Source organism: Pristiophorus japonicus, chromosome 6 (assembly GCF_044704955.1).
Source record: "Pristiophorus japonicus isolate sPriJap1 chromosome 6, sPriJap1.hap1, whole genome shotgun sequence".
In the NCBI taxonomy this organism is placed as follows: Eukaryota; Metazoa; Chordata; class Chondrichthyes; family Pristiophoridae; genus Pristiophorus; species Pristiophorus japonicus.
The window spans coordinates 137,781,734-137,804,188 of record NC_091982.1 but is presented as its reverse complement, the minus strand read 5'-3'; the positions used below and the strand labels follow the sequence as shown (position 1 = coordinate 137,804,188).

At 46.4% G+C, this 22,455-nt stretch overlaps 1 protein-coding gene across 1 annotated transcript in view; it reads left to right on the top strand.

The window, feature by feature from the left end:
• Positions 1–22,455, top strand: part of LOC139265786 (ephrin type-B receptor 1) — a 605,412-nt gene that overhangs the window by 501,393 nt on the left and 81,564 nt on the right. Inside the window, exons 8-9 of the mRNA XM_070883211.1 lie at positions 9,252–9,360; positions 10,762–10,826. Of these exons, the coding sequence (XP_070739312.1) occupies positions 9,252–9,360; positions 10,762–10,826 (174 nt within the window). The remainder of the gene's footprint in view (positions 1–9,251; positions 9,361–10,761; positions 10,827–22,455) is intronic.

The window sequence follows — 22,455 nt, the reverse complement described above, 5'->3', positions numbered from 1 at the left end:
CGAATCCAACTGGCTGGAGTTTTATTGAGTCTTGTGAACATCACGTGACTGGCTAAGCCACTCACAGCTCAATAAACCTGTGAGTATACTCACTGGTGCACACATTACAATCACTAAAAGATGGGAGCAATTCTTGCAATCGGTCTCGGTGCACAGGTAATTAGACAGTGTAGTATAATAATTCACAATGCTGGGCTATTAGAAAACTGCTTACACAGGATTACACAGGATATACGGCACAGAAACAGGCCATTCGGCCCAACCAGTTCATGCCGCCGTTTATGCTGCAGCCTCCTCCCATCTTTCCTCATCTAACTCTGTCAGCAGAGTTCCCTTATTCTCTTCTCCCTCATGTGCTTCCCCTTAAATGCATCGATACTATTCGCCTCAACCACTCCCTGTGGCAGCGAGTTCCACATTCTCACCACTCTCTGGGTAAAGAAGTGTCTCCTGAATTCTCTATTGGATTTCTTGGCGACTATCTTATATTGATGGCCTCTAGTTATGCTCTTCCCCACAAGTGGAGACACTCTGTATCTACTCTATCAAACCCGTTCATAATTTTAAAGATCTCTATTAGGTCATCCCTCAACCTTCTTTTTTCAAGAGAAAAGAGACCCAGCCTGTTCATTCTTTCCTGATACTTATACCCTCGCATTTCTGATATCATCCTTGTAAATCTTCTCTGCACCCTCCCCAGTGCCTCCATATCCTTTTAATAATATGGTGACCAGAACTGTACGCAATGCTCTAAGTGTGGCCTAACCAAGGTTCGACACAAGCTTAGCATAACATCCCCACTTTTCAATTCTATCTCTTTAGAAATAAAGCTTCGTGCTTGGTTTGTTTTTGTTATGGCCTTATTAACCTGCATCACCACTTTTAGTGATTTGTGTCTGTACTCCCAGATCCTGCTGCTCCTTTACCCCATTTAGATTTGTCTTTCCCAAATAATATGGGTTTCCCAAATGCTAATTTTCTCAATGCCTTGAGCTTAGATTTTGGCCTTAATGGCCTGTGCTGTGACCTGAGGGAGAGGATTACCAGGCTACTCGCTGTGTAATACGCCTGAATTTCATTCCACTGATTTCAATAGGCGGAGAATCAGAAGTGTCTTTGCCAAGTTACCACCATCATCTCCACAATGCCTTCGTATGCTACTTTCTGTTTAGATGTGGCCTTTCCCCATCCATTGTTTTTGGTCCCAGCCACAAACTCTGTTCCCTAGACACTGACTCCATCCCTCTCTCCAACTCCTGTGTGAGGCTGAACCAGACTGTTTGCAACCTTAGTGTCATTTTTGACCCTGAAATGAGCTTTTGACCACATATCCACAGCATAACTAAGACCGCCGATTTCCACCTCCGTAACATCACCCGTCTCCACCCTTGCCTCAGCTCATCCACTGCTGAAACCCTCATCTAGACTTGTCTAGTCCAACACTCCTGGCTGGCCTCACACATTCTACCCTATGTAAACTAGAGGTGATCCAAAACTCGGCTGCTCGTGTCCTAACTTGCACCAAGTCCTGCTCAGCCATCACCTCTGTGCTCGCTGACCTACATTGGCTTCCGGTTAATCAGTTAAGATTTCAAAATTCTCATCCTTATTATCAAATCCCCCCATGGCCTTGCCCCTCGCTATCTCTGTAATCTCCTCCAGCCTCACAACCCCCCCGAGATATCTGCGCTCCTCTATTTCTGCCCTCCTGAGCATCCCTGATTATAATCACTCAACCATTGGTGGCCGTGCTTTCTGTTGCCTGGGCCCCGAGCTCTGGAACTCCCTCCCTAAACCTCTCCACCTCGCTACCTCTCTTTCCTCCTTCAAGACTGTCCTTAAAACATGCCTCTTGTCACCTGCGCTAGATTCTACTTATGTGGCTCGGTGTCAAATTTTTATCGCATAACTCCTATGAAGCGCCTTGGGACGTTTCATTACATTAAAGGCGCTATATAAATACAAGTTGTTGTTGTTGCTGGAGAAGAGATGGTTATGGTGCAGTGGCAGGGCGCTATCGTCCAACAGTACACCCATCCCTGCCCCCATGACCTTGGAGTGCCCAGAGGTTTACTGGCTGATAACGGCAGGGATATCAGGATTGTACATTAGCTGAAATGGATTTTCTTTCTGTGCAGCTAAACAGATTAATGTGACGCTGAACAATTTTCCCATTTTGCCTGCAATGCACAGAGGCAGGAGATTCATCATTTTGTACACACAGATTCTTATTATTGACTGAAAATTCAGGATTATTGGATGTTAGAGGGAAGTGAAAAATTGTTGTATCATTCTTGCAGTAAAATAGAGTAAATATATTCATTGAAGTAGAGCCTGTGGCACTTGAATAAATAAATAGGAGAAAATCATCAAGTAAGGTTGTGAGTGAGGCGATTGAGAGGTACAGGCTGGATGTGCTGCATGCGGGTAGAGGGGCTGATTGCAGCCTGTGAACAAAACCGAATTATTCTGTGAGAAACACGGAGAAATGAAATGTAAGCAACATACAGAGAGAGGTTGTAATCTGCATAATTAGCTCCTCCCCTTCAACTTAATATAGTCCCCAGTATGTAGGTGATGGAGCTGGCCAGGGCAGGTGAATCTTCGCAGTGACCATCTGGCTCTGTAAACGAGTAATGAGACTGGCAATGCTTTAGATTGTGTCTGTAGTCAGTGCCCCTGTCTGGTGCTTTTATCCCGTAACGGAGGTAGAGCTTTCCCTCGCGGTTCCCCTGGTTCATTGTGAGTCGTTGGCTGTTGCGAACACCAAGACTGTCCTTTTGTTGCAAATGGGTATCCTTACAACATGTAGGTGCTGATCAAAGGCTGCTGCCTGAAGAGCGGAGTGTAGTACAGAAAGAATTTGCATTTATATAGGGCCTTTTAACGGCCCCAGGATGTAACAAAGTGCTTTCCAGCCAGTGAAGGACTTTTGGAGTGCAGTCATAGTAGTAATGTAGGAAATGCGGCAGCCAGTTTGTGCATAGCAAGGTCCAACAAATATGGTAATGACCAGATAATGTATTTTATTGATGTTGGTTGAGAGATAAATATTGGCCAGAACACCGGACTCCCCGGAACACTTCCACCATCAAGCTCACTCTCAAGAACATAATAACATAAGAAATAGGAGCAGGAGTAGGCCCTACGGCCCTCGAGCCTGCTCCGCCATTCAATAAGATCACGGCTGATCATTGACCTCAACTCTACTTTCCCGCCCGATTCCCATATCCCTTGATTCCCCTAGACTCCAAAAACCTATCTATCTCAGCCTTGAATAGATTCAAACACTCAGCATCCACTGGAGCCTCTGAGGCAGAGAATTCCAAAGATTCACAACCCTCTGAGTGAAGAAATCCCTCCTCACCTCAGACTTAAATGGCCAACCCCTTGCCCTGAGACTGTGCCCCCTAGTTCCAGACACTCTAACCAGGGGAAACAGCCTCTCAGCATCTACCTTGTCAATCCCTTTCAGAATCTTATATGTTTCAATGAGATCACCTCTCCTTCTTCTAAACTCCAGAGAGTGTAGGCCCATTCTACACAATCTCTTATCATAAGACAGCCCTCTCATCCCAGGAATCAATCTGGTGACCCTCCGTTCTATCACCTCCAAGTACATCCTTTCTTAGATACGGAGACCCAAACTGTGCACAGTACTCCAAGTGTGGTCTCACCAAAGCCCTGTACAATTGTAGCAAGACCTCCTTACTCTTATACTCCAACCCCCTTGCAATAAAGAACAACATGCCATTTGCCTTCCTTATTGCTTGCTGTACCTGCATACTAGCTTTCTGAGTTTCTTGCACAAGGACACCCAAATCTCTCCGAACAGCAACATTTATAAGTTTCTCACCATTAAAGTATATCAAAACAGGCAAGCAAGCTGTTCATGGACAAGTCGGGGAAGCTACATAGAGTACTTGCAGCTATATTGTGGACCCCATGTATGGATTGTGTTTATTGGAGACCATCTGGTCTGTGGCTCTCAGGATTAGTTTAGATAGGGCTTCCATTTCCCATTACTAACAACTTATTAAACACTAAAGAGGATAACGACCCATTTGATGTTCCTTTGCTGCTCACTTGAATCCAGCTGCTCATGTCCTGAGCGGCCTCAGTTGCTCAGACTGCTAACTGAATGAGCCATGCAGACTAGGACGGACCTAGATTGAGCTCTGAGTCAGCTGATGTCAGCCACGGCAGCAGTACAGATGCTACAATTGGCCTCGGGGACCCGAGAGTAGAGAGATTGAGATCAGCTTCAGTTGCTGCTCCTGAAGATATTTAATATCTGCTGGAAAACATGTGGCTGGGAACATCGAATGAGGCAAGGCCTGGGCTCTTGGCTGTGTCGTCCTCTACAGTCCAATAACCAACTGGCAATCAGGGTCATGCTTGACCGAGATACCAGAGGCCCCGGTGAAACAGACCCCTTGCAAGTGTGCAGTATTTTCAGGAAGGAATCAGGAGTAAAATATCCTGTTAGCTTTTCATGGATTTCATAAAACAAATTACTTCAACTGAAAACATTTCCACATATTCCACAAAATTTTAAAAGGGGTGCAGGAACAGCGAGACCTGGAGGTTTATGTACACAAATCTTTGAGGGTGGCAGGGCCAGTCGATAAGGCTGTTAAAAAGCAAACATTTGGCATGGAGCCACGTAGGGGGAAATTAGGAAATGTGGCCGAGCGCTTGGTCACAGAGGTCAGTTTTGGGGGGCGCCTTAAAGGAGGAAGGAGAGATAGAGAACCGGTTTTGGGGAGGGGGTTCTGGAGCTTGGGGCCGAGGCAACTGAGGACACGGCCGCCAATGGTTGAGCGATTTATAATCAGGGAAGCTCAGGGGGGCAGAGTTAGAGGGGCACAGATATCTACGGGGGAGATTTGCGTAGCTGAGGGAGGTTGCAGGGATGGGGGCCATGGACGGATTTGTGGACAAGAATGAGAATTTTGAAATCGAGGCGTTGCTTAACCGGGAGCCAGTGTGGGTGAGCGAGCACAGAGGGTGATGGGTGATGCGTGCAGCCCGACCCAGCATTCAGAGCAGGGGCTCCGACCTGCAAGGATCATCTGCAGTTCGGGGCCTTTAAAGGAGCATACCACATCACGTGCTGGAGAGCAACGGCTCTGTACAGGGCGACTGGATTGGACGTCTCCAAGGTCAAGGTTGCTGATTGGAGCATGGGCAGTTACATCAGGAGCGGCGAGATCATGGAGCGATGCGATCAGGGCCCAGGAGAAGCGTGAGTTCGGGGCCCAGAAGAGCCGAGGGCCCAGGGGCAGCACGGGCTAGCCCACATTGCGATATGTGTGCGCACTAGGTCCGTGCAGCAGAGCTGGTCTCCAGTTGTCCTGGTTAATCCTTGCCACTGGATAAAGGCCTAGCTCTATCAAGCCCGTGTGGTGGCTGGTGTGCAACGGTCAGCATACGTTAAAAAAATCCACACACAGGTATCTTCCATCCTCAGGATGTAGTTCGGGATCTGGAATATTAGGTCCTTCATTGAAACACCTGTGAACTCATCCGTTTTTGGTGTGGAAGCAAGTCATCCTCGTTTTGAGGGACGGCCTATGATGATAAAAGTATACAGATCCTTTGCTTTAGAAATAGAGGCCTAGAATGCAAAAGCAGTGAAGTTATGGTAAACTTTTATAAATCATTGATTCGAAGTCAATTCTGGGCACCACACTTTAGGAAGGATGTCAAGGCCTTGGAATGGACATAGAGGAGATTTACTCGAATGTCACCACGAATGAGGGACTTCAGTGACGTAGAGAGATTGGAGAAGCTGGGGTTGTTCTCCTTCGAGCAGAGAAGGTTAAGGGGAGATTTAATAGAGGTGTTCAAAATGTTGCAGGGTTTTGATGGAGTAAATAAGGAGAACATCTTTCCACTGGCAAAAGGGTTGGTTACAGATTTATGGTACAGGTAATTGGTGAAAGAACCAGAGAGGAGATGAGGAGAATGTATTTTACGCGGAGAGTTGTTGTGATCTGGAACACGCTGCCTGAAAGGGCGGTGGGAGCAGATTCAATTGTAACTTTCAAAGTCAGTCGGATAAATACTTGAAAAGGAGGAACTTGAAGGGCTGTGGTGAAAAAGCAGGGGGGGTGGGACTAATTGGATCGCTCCACCAAAGAGCTGCACAGGCACGATGGGCTGAATGGCCTCCTGTGTTGTAAGATTGTGTTGTTCTAAATCTGTTCTGATTTTATTTTTTAGTGAGGTGGCGGGGGAGGTTTGTGAAACCAAGTGATGCACAATCCAAGATTAGTTTCTCCCTGATCGTTTTAATCTCATGCAGACCAGAAAACAAATGGGCCATCAATGGATCATTCAGCCATCATGGGTTATCACCCTCTGAAATATCTGTCACACTTTTACTTGAAATGAGAAAATAACTGATGATCAAGAAGTGTTGTGGACTCATTTATACACTCACCTGCAGTCCATTAGCTCCCAAGTAGTTTTAGTTTCATATATTGTGTCGGAGTTTTGCTTTTGAATCCATTCTCACAGATTTCTGTCAGGTTGACAACACCACCTTTCACATGTTGGCTCGTGCCGCTTATTATTACTATCGTGTTCACCAGCATTTACCTGGTGACTGTGCAATGGGTTATAACTTGGCCATGGTGGGACCTTTTGGCTACTTGTGTCTGTTTCTCTTAATATAAAGGCTGAGACCCGTCCCCAGACCCCGCCCAGCGAGGACCAGCCCTTACAGACATTCATGGTTGAGAAATCGAGGTCCTGCAACTCCTGATTGTCCCAGACCCCAAGCCCTTCATAGAATCATAGAAATTTACAGCACGGAAGGAGGCCATCGTGTCCGCGCCGGCCGACCAAGAGCTAACCAGCCTAATCCCACTTTCCAGCTCTAGGTCCGTAGCCCTGTAGGCTACTTAAGTGCACATCCAAGTACCTTTTAAATGTGGTGAGGGTTTCTGCCTCTACCACCCTTTCTATACCCCCACCGCCCTCTGGGTGAAGAAATGTTTCCTCATTTCCCCTCCAGCCCTTCTACCAACTACAACTGTACTTTAAATCTATGTCCCCTGGTTGTTGTCCCCTCTGCTAAGGGAAATAGGTTCTTCCTATCCACTCTATCCAGGTCCCTCATAATTTTATACACCTCAATCAGTTCTCCCCTCAGCCTCCTCTGTTTCAAAGAAAACAGACACATCTTATCCAATCTTTCCTCATAGCTAAAGTTTTCCACTCCCGGCAACATCCTCGCAAATTTCCTCAGTAGCCTCTCTAGTGCAATCATGTCCTTCCTGTAATGTGGTGACCAGAACTGCACGCAGTACTCCAGCTGTGGCCTAACCAGTGTTTTATGCAGTTCAAGCATAACCTCCCTGTTCTTGTATTCTGTGCTTTGGCTAATAAAGGCAAGCATTCCATATGCCTTCTTAACCACCTTATCAACCTGGCCTGCTACCTTTAAGTATCTGTCGACTTGCACTCCCGGCTAGGATGCTCTGCATGTGTTGGTCCTCACAGGACGTGTAATCAGCTCCCTGATGCTGTGAAGTTAGCGGGGAGTCTTGCCTCCACACGGACAGTGTGATCTGTGCACTCTCTGCACTGTGCCTCAGGGTTGGGAGATATTGAGCTGACAAGCTTTCGTTACCAAGATAGAAGATCGGTCGTTCAACAAAGATTTTCCAAGTCATCGTTCAGTCATAACCTGCGCCACCTTCATATGGAATACGGAGTTTGTACACAATTGTGACGATGGAAATTGTATGCAAAGACATGGTGTTGGGAGTTGGTTGTGGCCTGTCTGTGGTTCCACAGCTGTCTTTGCTCCAAACTGGAGGCCTGAGGCCAGCCAGAAATTGGCCCTCAGGCCTCAATAACTATTTATTTGCACAAGCTGCCAGGACCTGACCTGCGCATGCACTAAGGCGAATATTGGGCACTTGCCTCGCCGGCAGTGGCCGGACGGTAAGTCCCAGGAGGGTGGGTTGGAGTGTCAATGGACGTGGGGGCGGGGCGCGGGGGAGGGGGAATATCATGAGGACTGTGAGGACTCGCTCCACCAGAATGTTTCTTTTTGGTTATTTTTTAAAATCGTACTATTTAATGGCGGCTGCGTAGGCCACCGAGACTGCGTCAGGATCCAGGTACGGCTCCTTCAATCTAACCCAATTTCTGCTAGGTGGACCTATAACAGGCTTTAAGGCATCTCATTTCCATATGTTACGGTCCTAACCTCTGTTTTAGGCAGCCAACCGGGACACCTCCAAAACCGCCTTGACCAATATGGCGGCGCCCCTAATGCAGGCGCAGAACGGGGGCTCGATGTTGTGCCACAAAATTGTGGGACCCCTGTCGTGAAGAAACCAACACGGTTTGCTCCCTCCTCAAGCAAGAACAAATTGCCAAGGACCGTCCCTGAAAGACAATATTCCCTCCCCCACCCCGTAAAGATTGTAATTAAATTGAAATGTAAAACATAAGAATACATAAGAAATAGGAGCAGGAGTAGGCCATATGGCCCCTCAAGCCTGCTCCGCCATTCAATAAGATTATGGCTGATCCGATCATGAACTCAACTCCATTTCCCCGCCCGCTCCCCATAACCCTTGACTCCCTTATCAATAAGGTTGGGTCATTCAAACATATCCCAATGCTACACTGTGAAGGAGATAGACTGCCTTGTCCCAGTAAAGGGGTTTATTTGCATAGACCCTGCAAATGTTTTGAAGAAGGGCACGAATTGAGCAAGAGTTGTGGGGTCCCCGCCTTACCAATGAAGCAGTTGGACTGACCGGCAGGTTCAGTGGTCCTGGTTCTTCTTGTTGGGGTAGGAATGCCATACGGTTGGAATTCTAACCTCGTGCAACCTCCAGTAAAGCGAGCTCTTGATTTCAGGAATCAATTGTGATGGACACTGCTCAGCTAGCGAGAATCAGGTACATTGCACTAAAAAGCAGGAAATGAAATGTAGTGCGGGATGAATCGCGCTAACTCAATTACAAGGTACTTTAAACTGAAGCCTGAAAGCAAAAGGAAATATGCTTTATGAAAAGGCCGAGAGTTGGGGAGCTTGATGCTGTCAGAGTGCATTTGACGTGCATTTCAGATTAAGGTTAACCAGCACGGACAAAGTGGGGCTGACATGTTCGAATTGGAGCTCTCAGCCTGATTGAAAAGATCTTCCTTTAATGACCTGGCTTGTTGCTGTATTGATTGTGGATGAAGTTCCTCACGTTGCTCCATTTTGTTCCTCGCAGATGACTACAAGTCTGACCTGAGGGAGCAGTTGCCACTGATTGCTGGCTCAGCAGCAGCGGGAGTAGTCTTCATTGTCTCGCTGGTGGCCGTGTCAATCGTCTGCAGCAGGTCATTATGGAAACCCCTCTGACTTTATTCTAGTAAAACACAGAGAAAGGGCTGTGTTGTTTTTTTGTTGACCACTCTGGATGGAAAAAAACATTTGTAATCTTGTAGCAAAAGGACATGTTTGGTGATGGGGAAACTGTCTTCATGTTCTCATTTGCCCAGTCTAGGCGAAGGCACGACTCGGAAAAGGCCCTGAACTGTTGCCTCCATCTGTGGCCTCGAGACATCCCAATTGTCTCATTGGTCAATCACTGACCATTATGTTCCTGCATGGCCTCTGGTGGGGCAATCTGGAAGAAGGGGGCCTTTATCTCAAGGGGTTTGAATACAAAGGGGAGGAAGTGGTGCGTTAGTTATACCGAGCCTCGGTCAGAGCCCACCTGGACACTGTATTCAGTTCTGGGCACTGCCTCTCGGGAAGGATATATCGGCCTTGGAGAGGGTGCAGCACAGGTTCACCTGAAATATACCGGGGCTAAAAGGGTTAAATTATGAGAACAGGTTGCACAGACTTCACTGGTATTCCCTTGAATTTAGAAGATTGATGGATGATTTAATTGAGGTGTTTAAAATGCTAAAATTATTTGTGTGTAAATATGAGGAATTTCTTCTCTCAGAGGGTTGTAAATCTGTGGAATTCGCTGCCTCAGAGAGCAGTGGATGCTGGGTCATTGAATAAATTTAAGACAGAGAAAGACAGTTTCTTAACCGATAAGGGAATAAAGGATTATGGGGAGCGGGCGGGGAAGTGGAGCTGAGTCCATGATTGGATCAGCCATGATCGTATTAAATGACGGAGCAGGCTCGAGGGGCCATATGGCCTACTCCTGCTCCTTGTTCTTATGTTCTTATGGAGAAACTATTTATTCTGGTGGGGGAATCAAGAACAAGGGGACATCATAACATTCGGGCCAGTCAGGGGCGATATCAGGAAGCACTTCTTCACACAAAGGGTAGCAGAAATCTGCAACGCTCTTCCCCTTTTGGTTATGGATGCTGGGGGTCAAGTGGAGCTTTCAAGACAGAGATCAATAGATTTTTGTTAGACAAGTGTATCAAGGGATGTGGAGCCAGGGCGAGTTGAGTTACAGATCACCCCTGATCTGATAAAATGGTTGGACAGGTTCGAGAGGCTGACTGGCCTACACCTGTCCCGAGATGTGATGGGAGGCCAATGTACGGCAGATTTACCCGCGACCGGCTCGAGTACTGCTGGCCTTTTCACTTCAGTGGTGAAATCGGTGCCAGGGGCCTTCATCACTGCAGATGTAGTTTAGAATATTTGCTTCTCCATGTCATTGTTGGAATGCATCTTATTATTTGTTTCTCTCTTAAGTCTCTCACACCCCACAGCTTCTGCAACCGAGAGGAATCACGTGTTTGTGTTTCTTTCTGCGACAGGAAGCGAGCCTATGGCAAAGAAGCGGTGTACAGCGACAAACTTCAGCATTACAGCGCCGGCCGAGGTGAGTGACCCCGGGGACAGCTCCGCCCTGCAACGGTTCAAACCCCACTGCCGTCGTTCGACAAACCCAATTCGGGTTTGGAAAAATTAGCATTTGGAAATAACAAAAGCCGGCTATCAGTAATAGTGACCGTGAAGCTGTCGGATTGTCGATAAAACCCCAACTGGGTCACCGATGTCCTTTTTATGGCAGGAAATCTGCCATCCTTACCCAGTCTGGCTTATCTGTCACTCCAGTCCCACACCAATGTGATTGAGTCTTAACTGCCCTTTGAAGTGGCCCAGCGAGTTACTCAGTTCTATCAGCCTCAGGATAGTTCGGGATGGGCAATAAATGCCATCCCTGCCAGTGATACCCACATCCTGACAATGAATACACAAGGGGCTAGGCACGGACACAGACACGGACAGAGAAGAAAGAACATTTCAGTAAATTCAAAAGAGGAAAACGCTGGGACTAAATTTGATAACTCGTTCAAAGAGGCGGCACAGAGATGACAGGCCGAAGGGTCTCCATCTGCTGTAAGATTCTATGATTTTATGAAGCAAGATTAGAGTGTTATCGTTTGTAAGGGGCAATTGAGAGAGAAATGGGCCAATGGGCTATTGGATCTCCCAGGAACAGTGATATCGCGAGTAATAGGCAGGGAGGAATCCTGCTCCCAACTGAGCCCACCGATCTTCTGCCTTGTTGATTTAATTCAAGAGGAAATCAGCCAAGCTCCCCAATATGTGTTTTCTCCTCCACATCTGATTTTCCTGTGGATGGGGAAGGGAGGTCCACCCTTTCAGCCTTTGAGTCTTTCTGCCCCTTAATGTGTGATGGACATATTTTTCGACAGTGGGTGCTGATACTGACCTGTGAGGGGCAAGTACAAAGGGGAATGGGGAGAGGGGAGCAAAGGATAGAGAGAGGGGGAGGTAACTTTTATTTAAAGCATTCCTCCGTCCTGTAATATTCTTGTTCAAGAAAAGTCCGGCCGGGTTCTCCATCTCATCTTGTCACCGTGAGGTGAGAATAACTGCTTGCTGTGGGCGACATCACCTGAAAGCATTTACGAGGCGTTTGTTCCCCACTTCGAGCAAAATCAGGCGCGCACTCCTATGGAAATAGTAAACCAAAGGTGATCTGAAAGGTGGCACAGTAGGTAGTGCAGATGGAAGTAGAAGTTGCAAAGGGACACAGGCAGATTAAATGAGTGAGAAAAACTATGGCAAATGGATTTCACTGTGGGAAAGTGTACCTCAACATTGGAGCCAAGATAGACAAGTCAGAGTGTTTTCTAAATGGTGAGAAACTAGGGACATCATTCAAAGCTAGTAGATGGGCACAAAAAGCAATCAAAAAGGCTAATGAAATATTAAATTACAGCTAGGCCATTCAAGAGTGAAATCAGAAAGAAATTTTTCACACAAAGTGTAGCGCAAATCTGGAACTCTCTCCTCCAATAGGCTGTGGATGCTGCGGGTCAATTCGAACTTTCAAGACGTAGATTTTAGTTAGGCGAGGGTATCGAGTGATATGAAGCAAAAGTGGGTAAATTGAGTTGAGGTGCAGATCAGCCGTGATCCAATTGAATGGCAGAGCAGGTCAGAGGGGCTGAATGGCCTGCTCTTGTTCCTAATGTTCCTCGGTCCCACTTCCAGTCCCACTACAGGAAGGACAGGGCAATTCCTACCTCACTGAAGCCCACTTTCAGTTTTCATCATGTGTTATGTTGAAAAAGAGAGAGGCAAATATTGAGAGCAATAGAGCCACTTTTTGTCGGAATAGATTAGAGAGTGATTTGGTAGAGGATTTTAAAATTAAGAAGAGATAAGAACATAAGAAATAGGAATTAGGAGCAGGAGTAGGCCATACGGCCCCTCGAGCCTGCTTCACCATTTTATACAATTATGGCTGATCCGATCATGGACTTAGGTCCATGTCCCTGCCCGCTCCCCATAACCCCTTATCCCTTGATCGTTTAAGAAACTGTCTATCTCTGTCTTAAATTTATTCAATGTCCCAGCTTCCACAGCTCTCTGAGGCAGCAAATTCCACAGATTTACACCCCTCTGAGAGAAGAAATTTCTCCTCTCAGTTTTAAATGGGCGGCCCTTTATTCTAAGATTATGCCCTCGAGTTCTAGTCTCCCCCATCAGTGGAAACATCCTCTCTGCATCTACCTTGTCAAGCCCCCTCATAAACGTATACATTTCGATAAGATCACCTCTCAATCTTCTGAATTCCAATGAGTAGACGCCCAACCTATTCAACCTTTCCTCATAAGTCAACCTCCTCATCTTGGAATCAACCTAGTGAACCTTCTCTGAACTGCCTCCAAAGCAATTTTTTCCTTTCGTAAATATGAAAACCAAAACTGCACGCAGTATTCCAGATGTGGCCTCAACAATACCCTGTATAACTGTAGTAAGAATTCCCTGCTTTTATACTCCATCCCCTTTGCAATAAAGGCTAAGATTCCATTGGCCTTCCTGATCACTTGCTGTGCCTGCATACTAACCTTTTATGTTCCATGCACAAATACCCCCAGCTCCCGCTGTACTGCAGCACTTTGCAATCTTTCTCGATTTAAATAATAACTTGCTCTTTAAGTGCATGACCTCACACTTTCCAACATCCATCTGCCAAATTTTTGCCCACTCACTTAGCCTGCCTATGACCTTTTGCAGATTTTTTGTGCCCTCCTCACACATTGCTTTTCTTCCCATCTTTGTATCGTCAGCAAACTTGGCTACGTTACACTCGGTCCTTTCTTCCAAGTCATTAATATGGATTGTAAATAGTTGGGGTCCCAGCACTGAGCACTGATCCCTGCGGCACCCCACTAGTTACTGATTGCCAACCCGAGAATGAACCATTTAACCCGACTCTGTTTTCTATTCGTTAGCCAATCCTCTATCCATGCTAATATATTACCCCCAACCCCGTGAACTTTTATCTTGTGCAGTAACCTTTTATATGGCACCTTGTCAAATGCCTTCTGGAAGTCCAAATACACCGCATCCACTGGGTCCCCTTTATCCACCCTGTTCGTTACATCCTCAAAGAATTCCAGCAAATTTGTCAAACATGACTTCCCCTTCAGAAATCCATGCTGACTCTGCATGGAGTAGGGGGCTATGGCAACAGGGCAGGACATGGGATTGGGATACAGCTCGTGTGGAGGGTGGTTGGGCCTAGCAGGCTGTCTGCGTATTGCAGTTTCTGTGTAATTCTGTGTCTGTCAGTGCTCAAGGGAGAGGAGTCAGGGATAACGAGAATCGTCAGACACAGAGATGCGGTTTGCTAATTGATCGGTGAGCTATGAACAGCGAGCACCAGGCTCTGGTAGAATAATGCCACAGATGGACAGCAGTGCCTTACAAGGAATACAAGTGCGTGTTTTGTGCAGAGTAAATTAACAGGAGTCTATTACCAGCAGTAAATGCTAATGCATCTAACAGCTTATATGGCACTGATGTTTACACAACACCCTCTTAATGGGAAGTTGTTAAACTCCCAGATGGTGCCAGCTGGCTAATCGCACTCATCTGAAAATATATCGAAGTAAACACTGTCACAGCTCGAGATTGAATATATTCCTGCCTAATCTCAGTTTATATGAAAGTGTCAGAGAATTCTGAAATACGGTGAGCCATAATACAGACACTTATAGCGTGCACCCCCTCCAAATTGTGGTGCTAAGGAGACAGGAGAGCTGATTTGTGAGTGTTTTGCTGAGCTGCAGCGCACTTTACATCGCTGCTGCTCACAGCTCATCCTCAGCACTTCGCTCTAATTGCATTACTCACTGACTAAGCAGCGAGCTGTGGTTTTTGCTTCTTCCGCTACATCCTGATTTTCGAGGCCGCCAGTTGTGGTGATGGCGAACGGTGTTATTTGATCACCGCCGTCACCGTCCACAAGTGTGTATCAGGCCTGGGCACAGCCAACCTCCTCTGCCGCTGTTGGGCACTGGGTCTCGTGGTCCTCACACCGTTTATGGTGTTGTTGGATCATTGAATTTTCATTGGTGGTGGCCGTAATGTATTTGCTTCATGGGTTCTTTGCTTAAGAATTCATAGCAACACATTGCTATTAAGAACTAGTTGGTTTATTAGCAAAGGTTTAACAATCGCACCACACATTACCAGTTCATCCACCGGGCTCACAACCACCTGCCTCATCGTGGATCCCCTGAGCCTTTGTGAACATCACGTGACTGGCTAAGCCACTCCCAGCTCCACAGCTCAACAACTATTTTCGTTGCATCTGTAAATCAACTGTATATTAAATGCCCCCTTATTAAAGGGGCACTAAAACCAAAAATTTAAACAAATTAAACTTTAAACTTTAAATGGTCAAATTAAAATTTGGTTGCCGGGGGTGATGCTGCACTTCAGTCCCTCTGGTGCCCACCTCTCACGGAAGGGCGCGCGCGTACCATTGGACACCACGTGCTCCATCTCCAGGGACACCCTGGCTCGGATGTAACCGCGGAAGAGAGGTAGGCAGTCGGGCTGAATGACCGCCTCGACCACACGCTGCCTGGACCGGTTGATTGCCCCCTTGGCCGTGCCCAGGAGCAGTCCTACGAGGAGGCCTTCCGACCTGCCCGCTCCCCTCCATACAGGTTGCCCAAAGATCAGGAGCGTGGGACTGAAGTGCAACCAGAATTTGAGGAGCAGCCCCTTCAACTATTGGAACAGGGACTGCAACCTCGCACACGCAACACAGATATGGAACACGGACTCCTCCAGACTGCAGAAAATGCATGTGGCCGTCAACAGCTCTACAGCCCTGTGAGCGTACTCACAAACGCATATATTACAGTAGTTTTGGGAAGAGGTGTCAACAGGCATTCCCAGATTCGGAGGAGGAAGAGGAGAGTGGATTTTCAATTTTTTGCCCGAGCGAAAAACTAGCGTTGAGAATGAGCCGCTAATTATAGAAACCGCCCAATCATTGCCATCAATTTCAACTGAAGGGAACGAGGGAGCAGCACAGGGATATCGGGAGACAGGGAGAGGGAGCACAGGGATATCGGAAGACAGGGAGAGAGAGCACAGGGATATCGGGAGACAGGGAGAGGGAGCACAGGGACATCGGGAGACAGGGAGAGGAAGCACAGGGATATTGGGAGACAGGGAGAGGGAGCACAGGGTTATCGGGAGACAGGGAGAGGGAGCAGTACAGGGATATTGGGAGACGGAGAGGGCAGTACAGGGATATCGAGGGACAGGGAAAGAGGGCAGCACAGGGATATCGGGAGTTAGGGAGAGGGCTGTACTGGAATATCAGGGAGTGGGCTGTATAGGAAATCGGGGAATGGGCTGTACCTGGATATTGGGGATACACAGAACAAACTAAAGAGACCTTCAGGGAGCTGTACATCAGCCCCAGAAAAGCCGCCGAGAACTTTGTGTCAACTCACTGCTACACAATGCTGTTGGCTAGTCTTACCATGCCAGGTTCCTTATTGTCTGCCACTCTCTCCTACATCTACTCCCAGAGGCTGCAAGCACTGATAACCATGTCAGGTGTATGGCCATCCTCTGGAAGGGGTGCCCTGGAGAGCCAAACAACAGTTCCCCATATGGCCTTTGCACAGACTTAAAATTAATTAAACAAATCAATTCCTCACCATTAAGAAAGCTCCAGTAATGTGGGGCCCAGGTTCAATCCATTACCTTTATGTGACTGCAGCTCTTTAAATTTGAGACGCAGCCTTTAAACTCACGACATGTAGTGGGTCCCGCCTGAATCGCGCTACAGCTGTTAGCGCAGGTGGTTTGGGGAGTGTGTTAGAATGAAGTCGATGAACTGCCTCGCTCAGCAATGCCAGCCCGTGACTTCCGCTTTACACAGTGATCCCAGCGACGCACTTACTCCAGGTTACGCACTCAGCTCTGTGTTGTGCAGCTGCGCACTCCATGCACGTCCAGATAATCGTTCCCTGTATAGGATACACATGGGCACGTGGTGTGTGCGGTATACCTGTGGGCGCATACATTATGGACAGGTCTGTGCTATAATCAGGTGTACATCACAGACAGGTAGGGTTCATATCTGGAAACACATTCCAATAAATGTGTGCTGGACCCCGAGGTGTGTGATCAGTGAAAGCTTTGGAGACTGTGCTGTTAGCAAGGCCCAAAGTGCAATCAATATGAATTGGAGGATCGGGGGTAGAGTGCCCTTGACTCTCCAATCCATACTGGTTGCAAGTGAGAGCTCCGGGCTGGTGTGGGGTCTATGAAAAAGTATCCCTAAATACAACTGTTTATAACACACGTCCACTGTGAGCTTTTTCCTCCCTCTAAAATGTCACAAAGCCCGAAGGTGATGCCACGGTGTCAGCTGTGGCTCAGTGGGTAGCACTCTTGCCTCTGAGTCAGAAGGTTGTGGATTCAAGTCCCACTCCCGAGACTTAAACAGAATAAGGTGGGCACTCTTTGTCCAGTGCTGAGGGAATGCTGCACTGTCAGAGGTGCCGTCTTTCAGATGAAACGTTAAACGTCTGCCCTCTCAGGTGGATGTAAAAGATCCCATGGTACTATTTTGAAGAAGAGCAGGGCAGTTATCCCCGGTGTCCTGGGGCCAATATTTATCCCTCAACTAACATCACTAAAACAGATTAACTGATCATTATCATATTGCTGTTTGAGAGAGCTTGCTGTGCGCTAATTTCCTGACATGTTTCCCACTTTACAACACTTCAAAATTACTTCCTTGGCTGTAAAGCGCTTTGGGACATCCTGAGGTCATGACAGGCGCTATATAAAGGCAAGTTTTTTTCTTTTTCTATTCCTTGAGAGTTAGTTGGGACAGTAGATATCAGCAAAGGGCTCTAAAATCACCCTCATATCGCTCCTCAGCTAACAGTCACCATGTACCCCTTTCACTGGGACTCTGGGGCCATCAGTGAGTACCACCATCACCACCCTATCTATAACCAGCCCGATGATCAAATCTCACACCCCATGGTAGGTACGGCTCACTCTCACACTGGACACAGCAGTATTGGCTCAGAAGATCAAGATGTTGAATTAGTTTGGGTGGAGATAAGGAATAATAAAGGGAAAAAGTCGCTAGTGGGCGTGATCTATAGGCTCCCGAACAGTAGCAACACTGTTGGACGGAGTATAAATCAAGAAATAATAGAGGCTTGTAAAAAAGGAACGGCAATAATCATGGGAGATTTTAACCTTCACATTGATTGGACAAAGCAAATTGGCCAGGGTAGCCTTGAGGAAGAGTTGATAGAGTGTATCCGGGATAGTTTCCTTGAACAATACATTGTGAAACCAACCATGGAGCAAGCTATCTTACATCTGGTACTGTGTAATGAGGCAGGATTAATAAACAATCTCCTAGTAAAGGATCCTCTAGGAATGAGTGACCATAGCATGGTTGAATTTCAAATTCAGTTGGAGAGTGAGAAAGTTGGATCTCAAAATAGGGTCCTAAGCTTAAATAAAGGAGACTACAAAGGTATGAGGACAGTGTTGGCTAAAGTGGACTGGGAAAATAGATTAAAGTATGGGACGGTTGATGAGGAGTGTCACACATTTAAGGAGCTATTTCATAACTCACCACAAAAATATATCCCAATGAGAAGGAAAGGCTGAAAGAGAAGGGATAACCATCCGTGGCTAACTCAAGAAATAAGGAATGGTATCAAATTGAAAACAAGGGCATACAATGTGGCCAAGATTAGTGGGAGGCCAAAGGATTGGGTAACTTTTAAAAGCCAGTAAAGAACGACTAAAAAAAATAATCAAGGCAGGGAAGATAGCTTATGAAAGTAAACTAGCACGAAATATAAAAACAGATTGTAAGAGTTTCTACAGGTACATAAAAAGAAAAAGAATGGCTAAAGTAAATGTTGGTCCCCAAGAGGATGAGACTGGGGAATTAATAATGGAGAACAGGGATATGGCAGAGATCTTTTACTAGGAGATTGAATAAATATTTTGTATTGGTAGGAGACACTAAAAACATCCCAATAGGGGATAATCAAGAGGCTATAGGGAGGGAGCAACTTAAGACAATCACCATCACTAAAGAAGTAGTACTCTGTAAAATAATGAGATTAAAAGAGGACAAGTCCCCTGGACCTGATGGATTGCATCTGAGGGTCCTTAAAGAAGTGGCTGCAAAGATAGTGGATGCATTGGTTGTAAACTACCAAAATTCCCTGGATTCTGGAGAGGTCCCAGCGGATTGGAAAACCACAAATGTAACACCCCTATTTAAAAAAAGAAGCAGACAGAATACACAAAACAATAGACCGGTTAGCCTAATATCTGTCATTGGGAAAATGCTGGAGTCCATTATTAAGAAAGCAGTAGCAAGACATTTGGAAAAGCATGATTCAATCAAGCAGAGCCAGCATGGTTTTATGAAAGGGAAATCATGTTTGACAAATTTGCTGGAGTTCTTCGAAGATGTAACGAACAGGTTGGATAAGGGGGAACCAGTGGATGTGATGTATTTGGATTTTCATAAAGCATTCGATAAGGTGCCACATAAATGGTTACTGCACAAGGTAAAAGTTCACGGGGTTGGGGGTAATATATTAGCATGGATTGAAGATTGACTAACTGACAAAAAAGAGAGTTGGGATAAATGGGTCATTTTCCGGTTGACAAACAGTAACTATTTGGGTGCCACAGGGATCGGTGCTGGGTCCTCAACTATTTACAATCTATATTAATGACTTGGATGAAGGGACCGAGTGCAATGTAACCAAGTTTGCTGATGATACAAAGAGGGGTGAGAAAGCAAATTGTGAGGAGGACACAAAAAATCTGCAAAGGCTAAGTAAGTGGGCAGATGGAGTATAATGTGGGAAAATGTGAGGTTATCCACTTTGGCAGAAAAAAATAGAAAAGCAGATTACAATTTAAATGGAGAAAAATTGCTAAGTGTTTCAGTACAGAGGGACCTGGGGATCCTTGTGCATGAAATACAAAAAGTTAGTATGCAGGTACAGCAAGCAATCAGGAAGTAAATGGTATGTTGGCCTTTATTACAAGGGGGATAGAGTATAAAAGCAGAGAAGTCCTGCTGCAACTGTACAGGGTATCGGTGAGGCCACACCTGGAGCACTGTGTGCAGTTTTGGTCTCCGTATTTGAGAAACGATATACTTGCATTGGAGGCTGTTCAGAGAAGGTTCACTAGGTTAATACCGGAGATGAGGGGGTTGACTTATGAAGATAGGTTGAGTAGGTTGGGTCTATACTCGTTGAAGTTCAGGAGAATGAACATATAAGATAATAAGAGGGCTTGACAAGGTGGATGCAGAGTATATTTCCACTCATAGGGGAAATCTAAAACTAGGGGGCTTAGTCTCAGAATAAGGCACTGCCCATTTAAAACTGAGATGAGGAGAAATTTCTTCTCTATCAGAGGTTTGTAAATCTATGGAATTCTCTGCCCCAGAGAGCTGTGGAGGCTGGGTCATTAAAATATATTTAAGGCGGAGATAGACAGATTTTTGAGCAATAAGGGAGTGAAGGGTTATGGGGAGTGGACAGGGAAGTGGAGCTGAGTCCATGATTAGATCAGCCATGATCTTATTGAATGGCAAAGCAGGCTCGAGGGACCAGGTGACCTACTCCTGCTCCTAGTCCTTGTGTTCTTGTGTTAACCTCTGAGCCGCTGTGGCAAACTGATGGATTTTCTGTTAAAAAGCAGTCAACGTATATTTCAGCACCATTACAATCTTACATCTTACATTTGTATACCAGAGGGCTGGATTTTCGGCTTTGCTGATTTTGGGGCGGTAATGATGGTGGGGCGGTAAGGTTTGCACCCGTGAACAGTTTGCGCCTCAGTCAGCAAAATTGGGCTGCTGGGCCCTGAGTGTGGGGCGGAGCGCAAAGGGGGGCATTGTACACCTTTCAGGGCGCTAGGCCGGCTGAGCAATGGAAAATCCTCAGCTAAACAGGCAGCCTATGAGAGAGGCCTGGGGAGAAAAAAACAAGCTTGAAAAAAAAACACCAAAGCTTTCCCAATCCATAGCCGCCATGACATAAATCCTCCCAAAAATAAAAGAAAAAACAAACACACTTAGCTAAGGTGGACATTATTGACCTCTCTGCAGTCTGTATTGGTTAGAATGCCCGATTTCCCGGGCGGTCACTGTGGGGCGCGCTGCGGGGCGGACGGGTTGGGCGGGAGATAAAAAGCATGCTGGTGTCGCAACCAGGGGCGTTGCACATCGGCGCAGTTCTGCCGGGCGGTGCTGATCTGCTCCGCCACAAAACCCGGCCCGAAAACGCCCCACGGGGCGCTGGAGGCTGACCGCTGCCCAGGAGAGCTCACCGTGGGCGAAAATAGAGACGGACATGACCGGAAAATGCAGCCCTTTATCTTTCAGCATGACACGCAACGACAGCTCATGTTCTTCATCCAGTGACACTGGAAAGGGAGACTTGTCAAGCCGGGGGTATGGGTGACAGGAATGAGGGGGCTGCGAGGAAATCAGGAAGTCAGATCTTATCGACGGGAGGGGAAGAGGGGTCGTGATTGACAATGCACTTGAACTATGCTCAAAACTCCTGGAGTTGTTTCATAGCAAACCGTACATATGGGGGTAACCTTATCCTGCCTGGGATCTGCGCTTAAACTGTGGCACCATGAAATCAAAAGTAAAGTATGTCGAAGAATTTTAACAGTGAAGGATAGATTTATAATCTGTCATTACTCCAATTACAGTAAAACAGTCACAATATTATATAATGCATCAGCTAAGGGATATTTTATAATGCATGAGAAAGATTGTATTACCTGGTACTGTGGGCTTTATTCAGTCACTGGATCAGCTTACAGACCTCAAATCCTAACTCAAGCATTGCAAACAACTGAAGCAATTGATGATTTAGAGTCTTTGCCCTCTCCCCAACTCCCCCTGGATGGCATGAAAGCCAGAGAGGAGATGCAGAAAGGCAGCATCTCTCTGAATCAGTGAGCAGTCCTCCCATTCAGCAAGGCAGACACACCCGGCAGAATATCTTGCACGGTAAACGTTGCCATGGCTGCGCACAGTGGTCACCCCGGCAACCGATTGGTAGTGTGATGACAGCAGCCCATCATGTTGAGATGGTAACTTGTCACCTCTGTCTTGTTCTTTTTATTGGAACTCTCATTAAGTGGATGAGAACCTTTATATATATATATTGAAAGAAAGAACAACTTGCATTTATATAGCTCCATATTTAAGGAGGGATACTTGCATTGGAGGCAGTTCAGAGAAGGTTCACTAGGTTGATTCCGGAGATGAGGGTTTGACTTATGAGGAAAGGTTGAGTAGGTTGGGCCTCTACTCATTGGAGTTCAGAAGAATGAGAGGTGATCTTATCGAAACATATAAGATAATGAGGGGGCTCGACAAGGTGGATGCAGAGAGGATATTTCCACTCATAGGGGAAACTAAAACTGGGGGACATAGCCTCAGAGTAAAGGACTGGCCATTTAAAACTGAGTTGAGGAGGAATTTCTTCTCTCAGAGGGTTGTAAATCTGTGGAATTCTCTACCCCAGAGAGCTGTGGAGGCTGGGTCATTGAATATATTTAAGGCGGAGATCGACAGTTTTTTGAGCGATAAGGGAGTAAAGGATTATGGGGAGTGGACA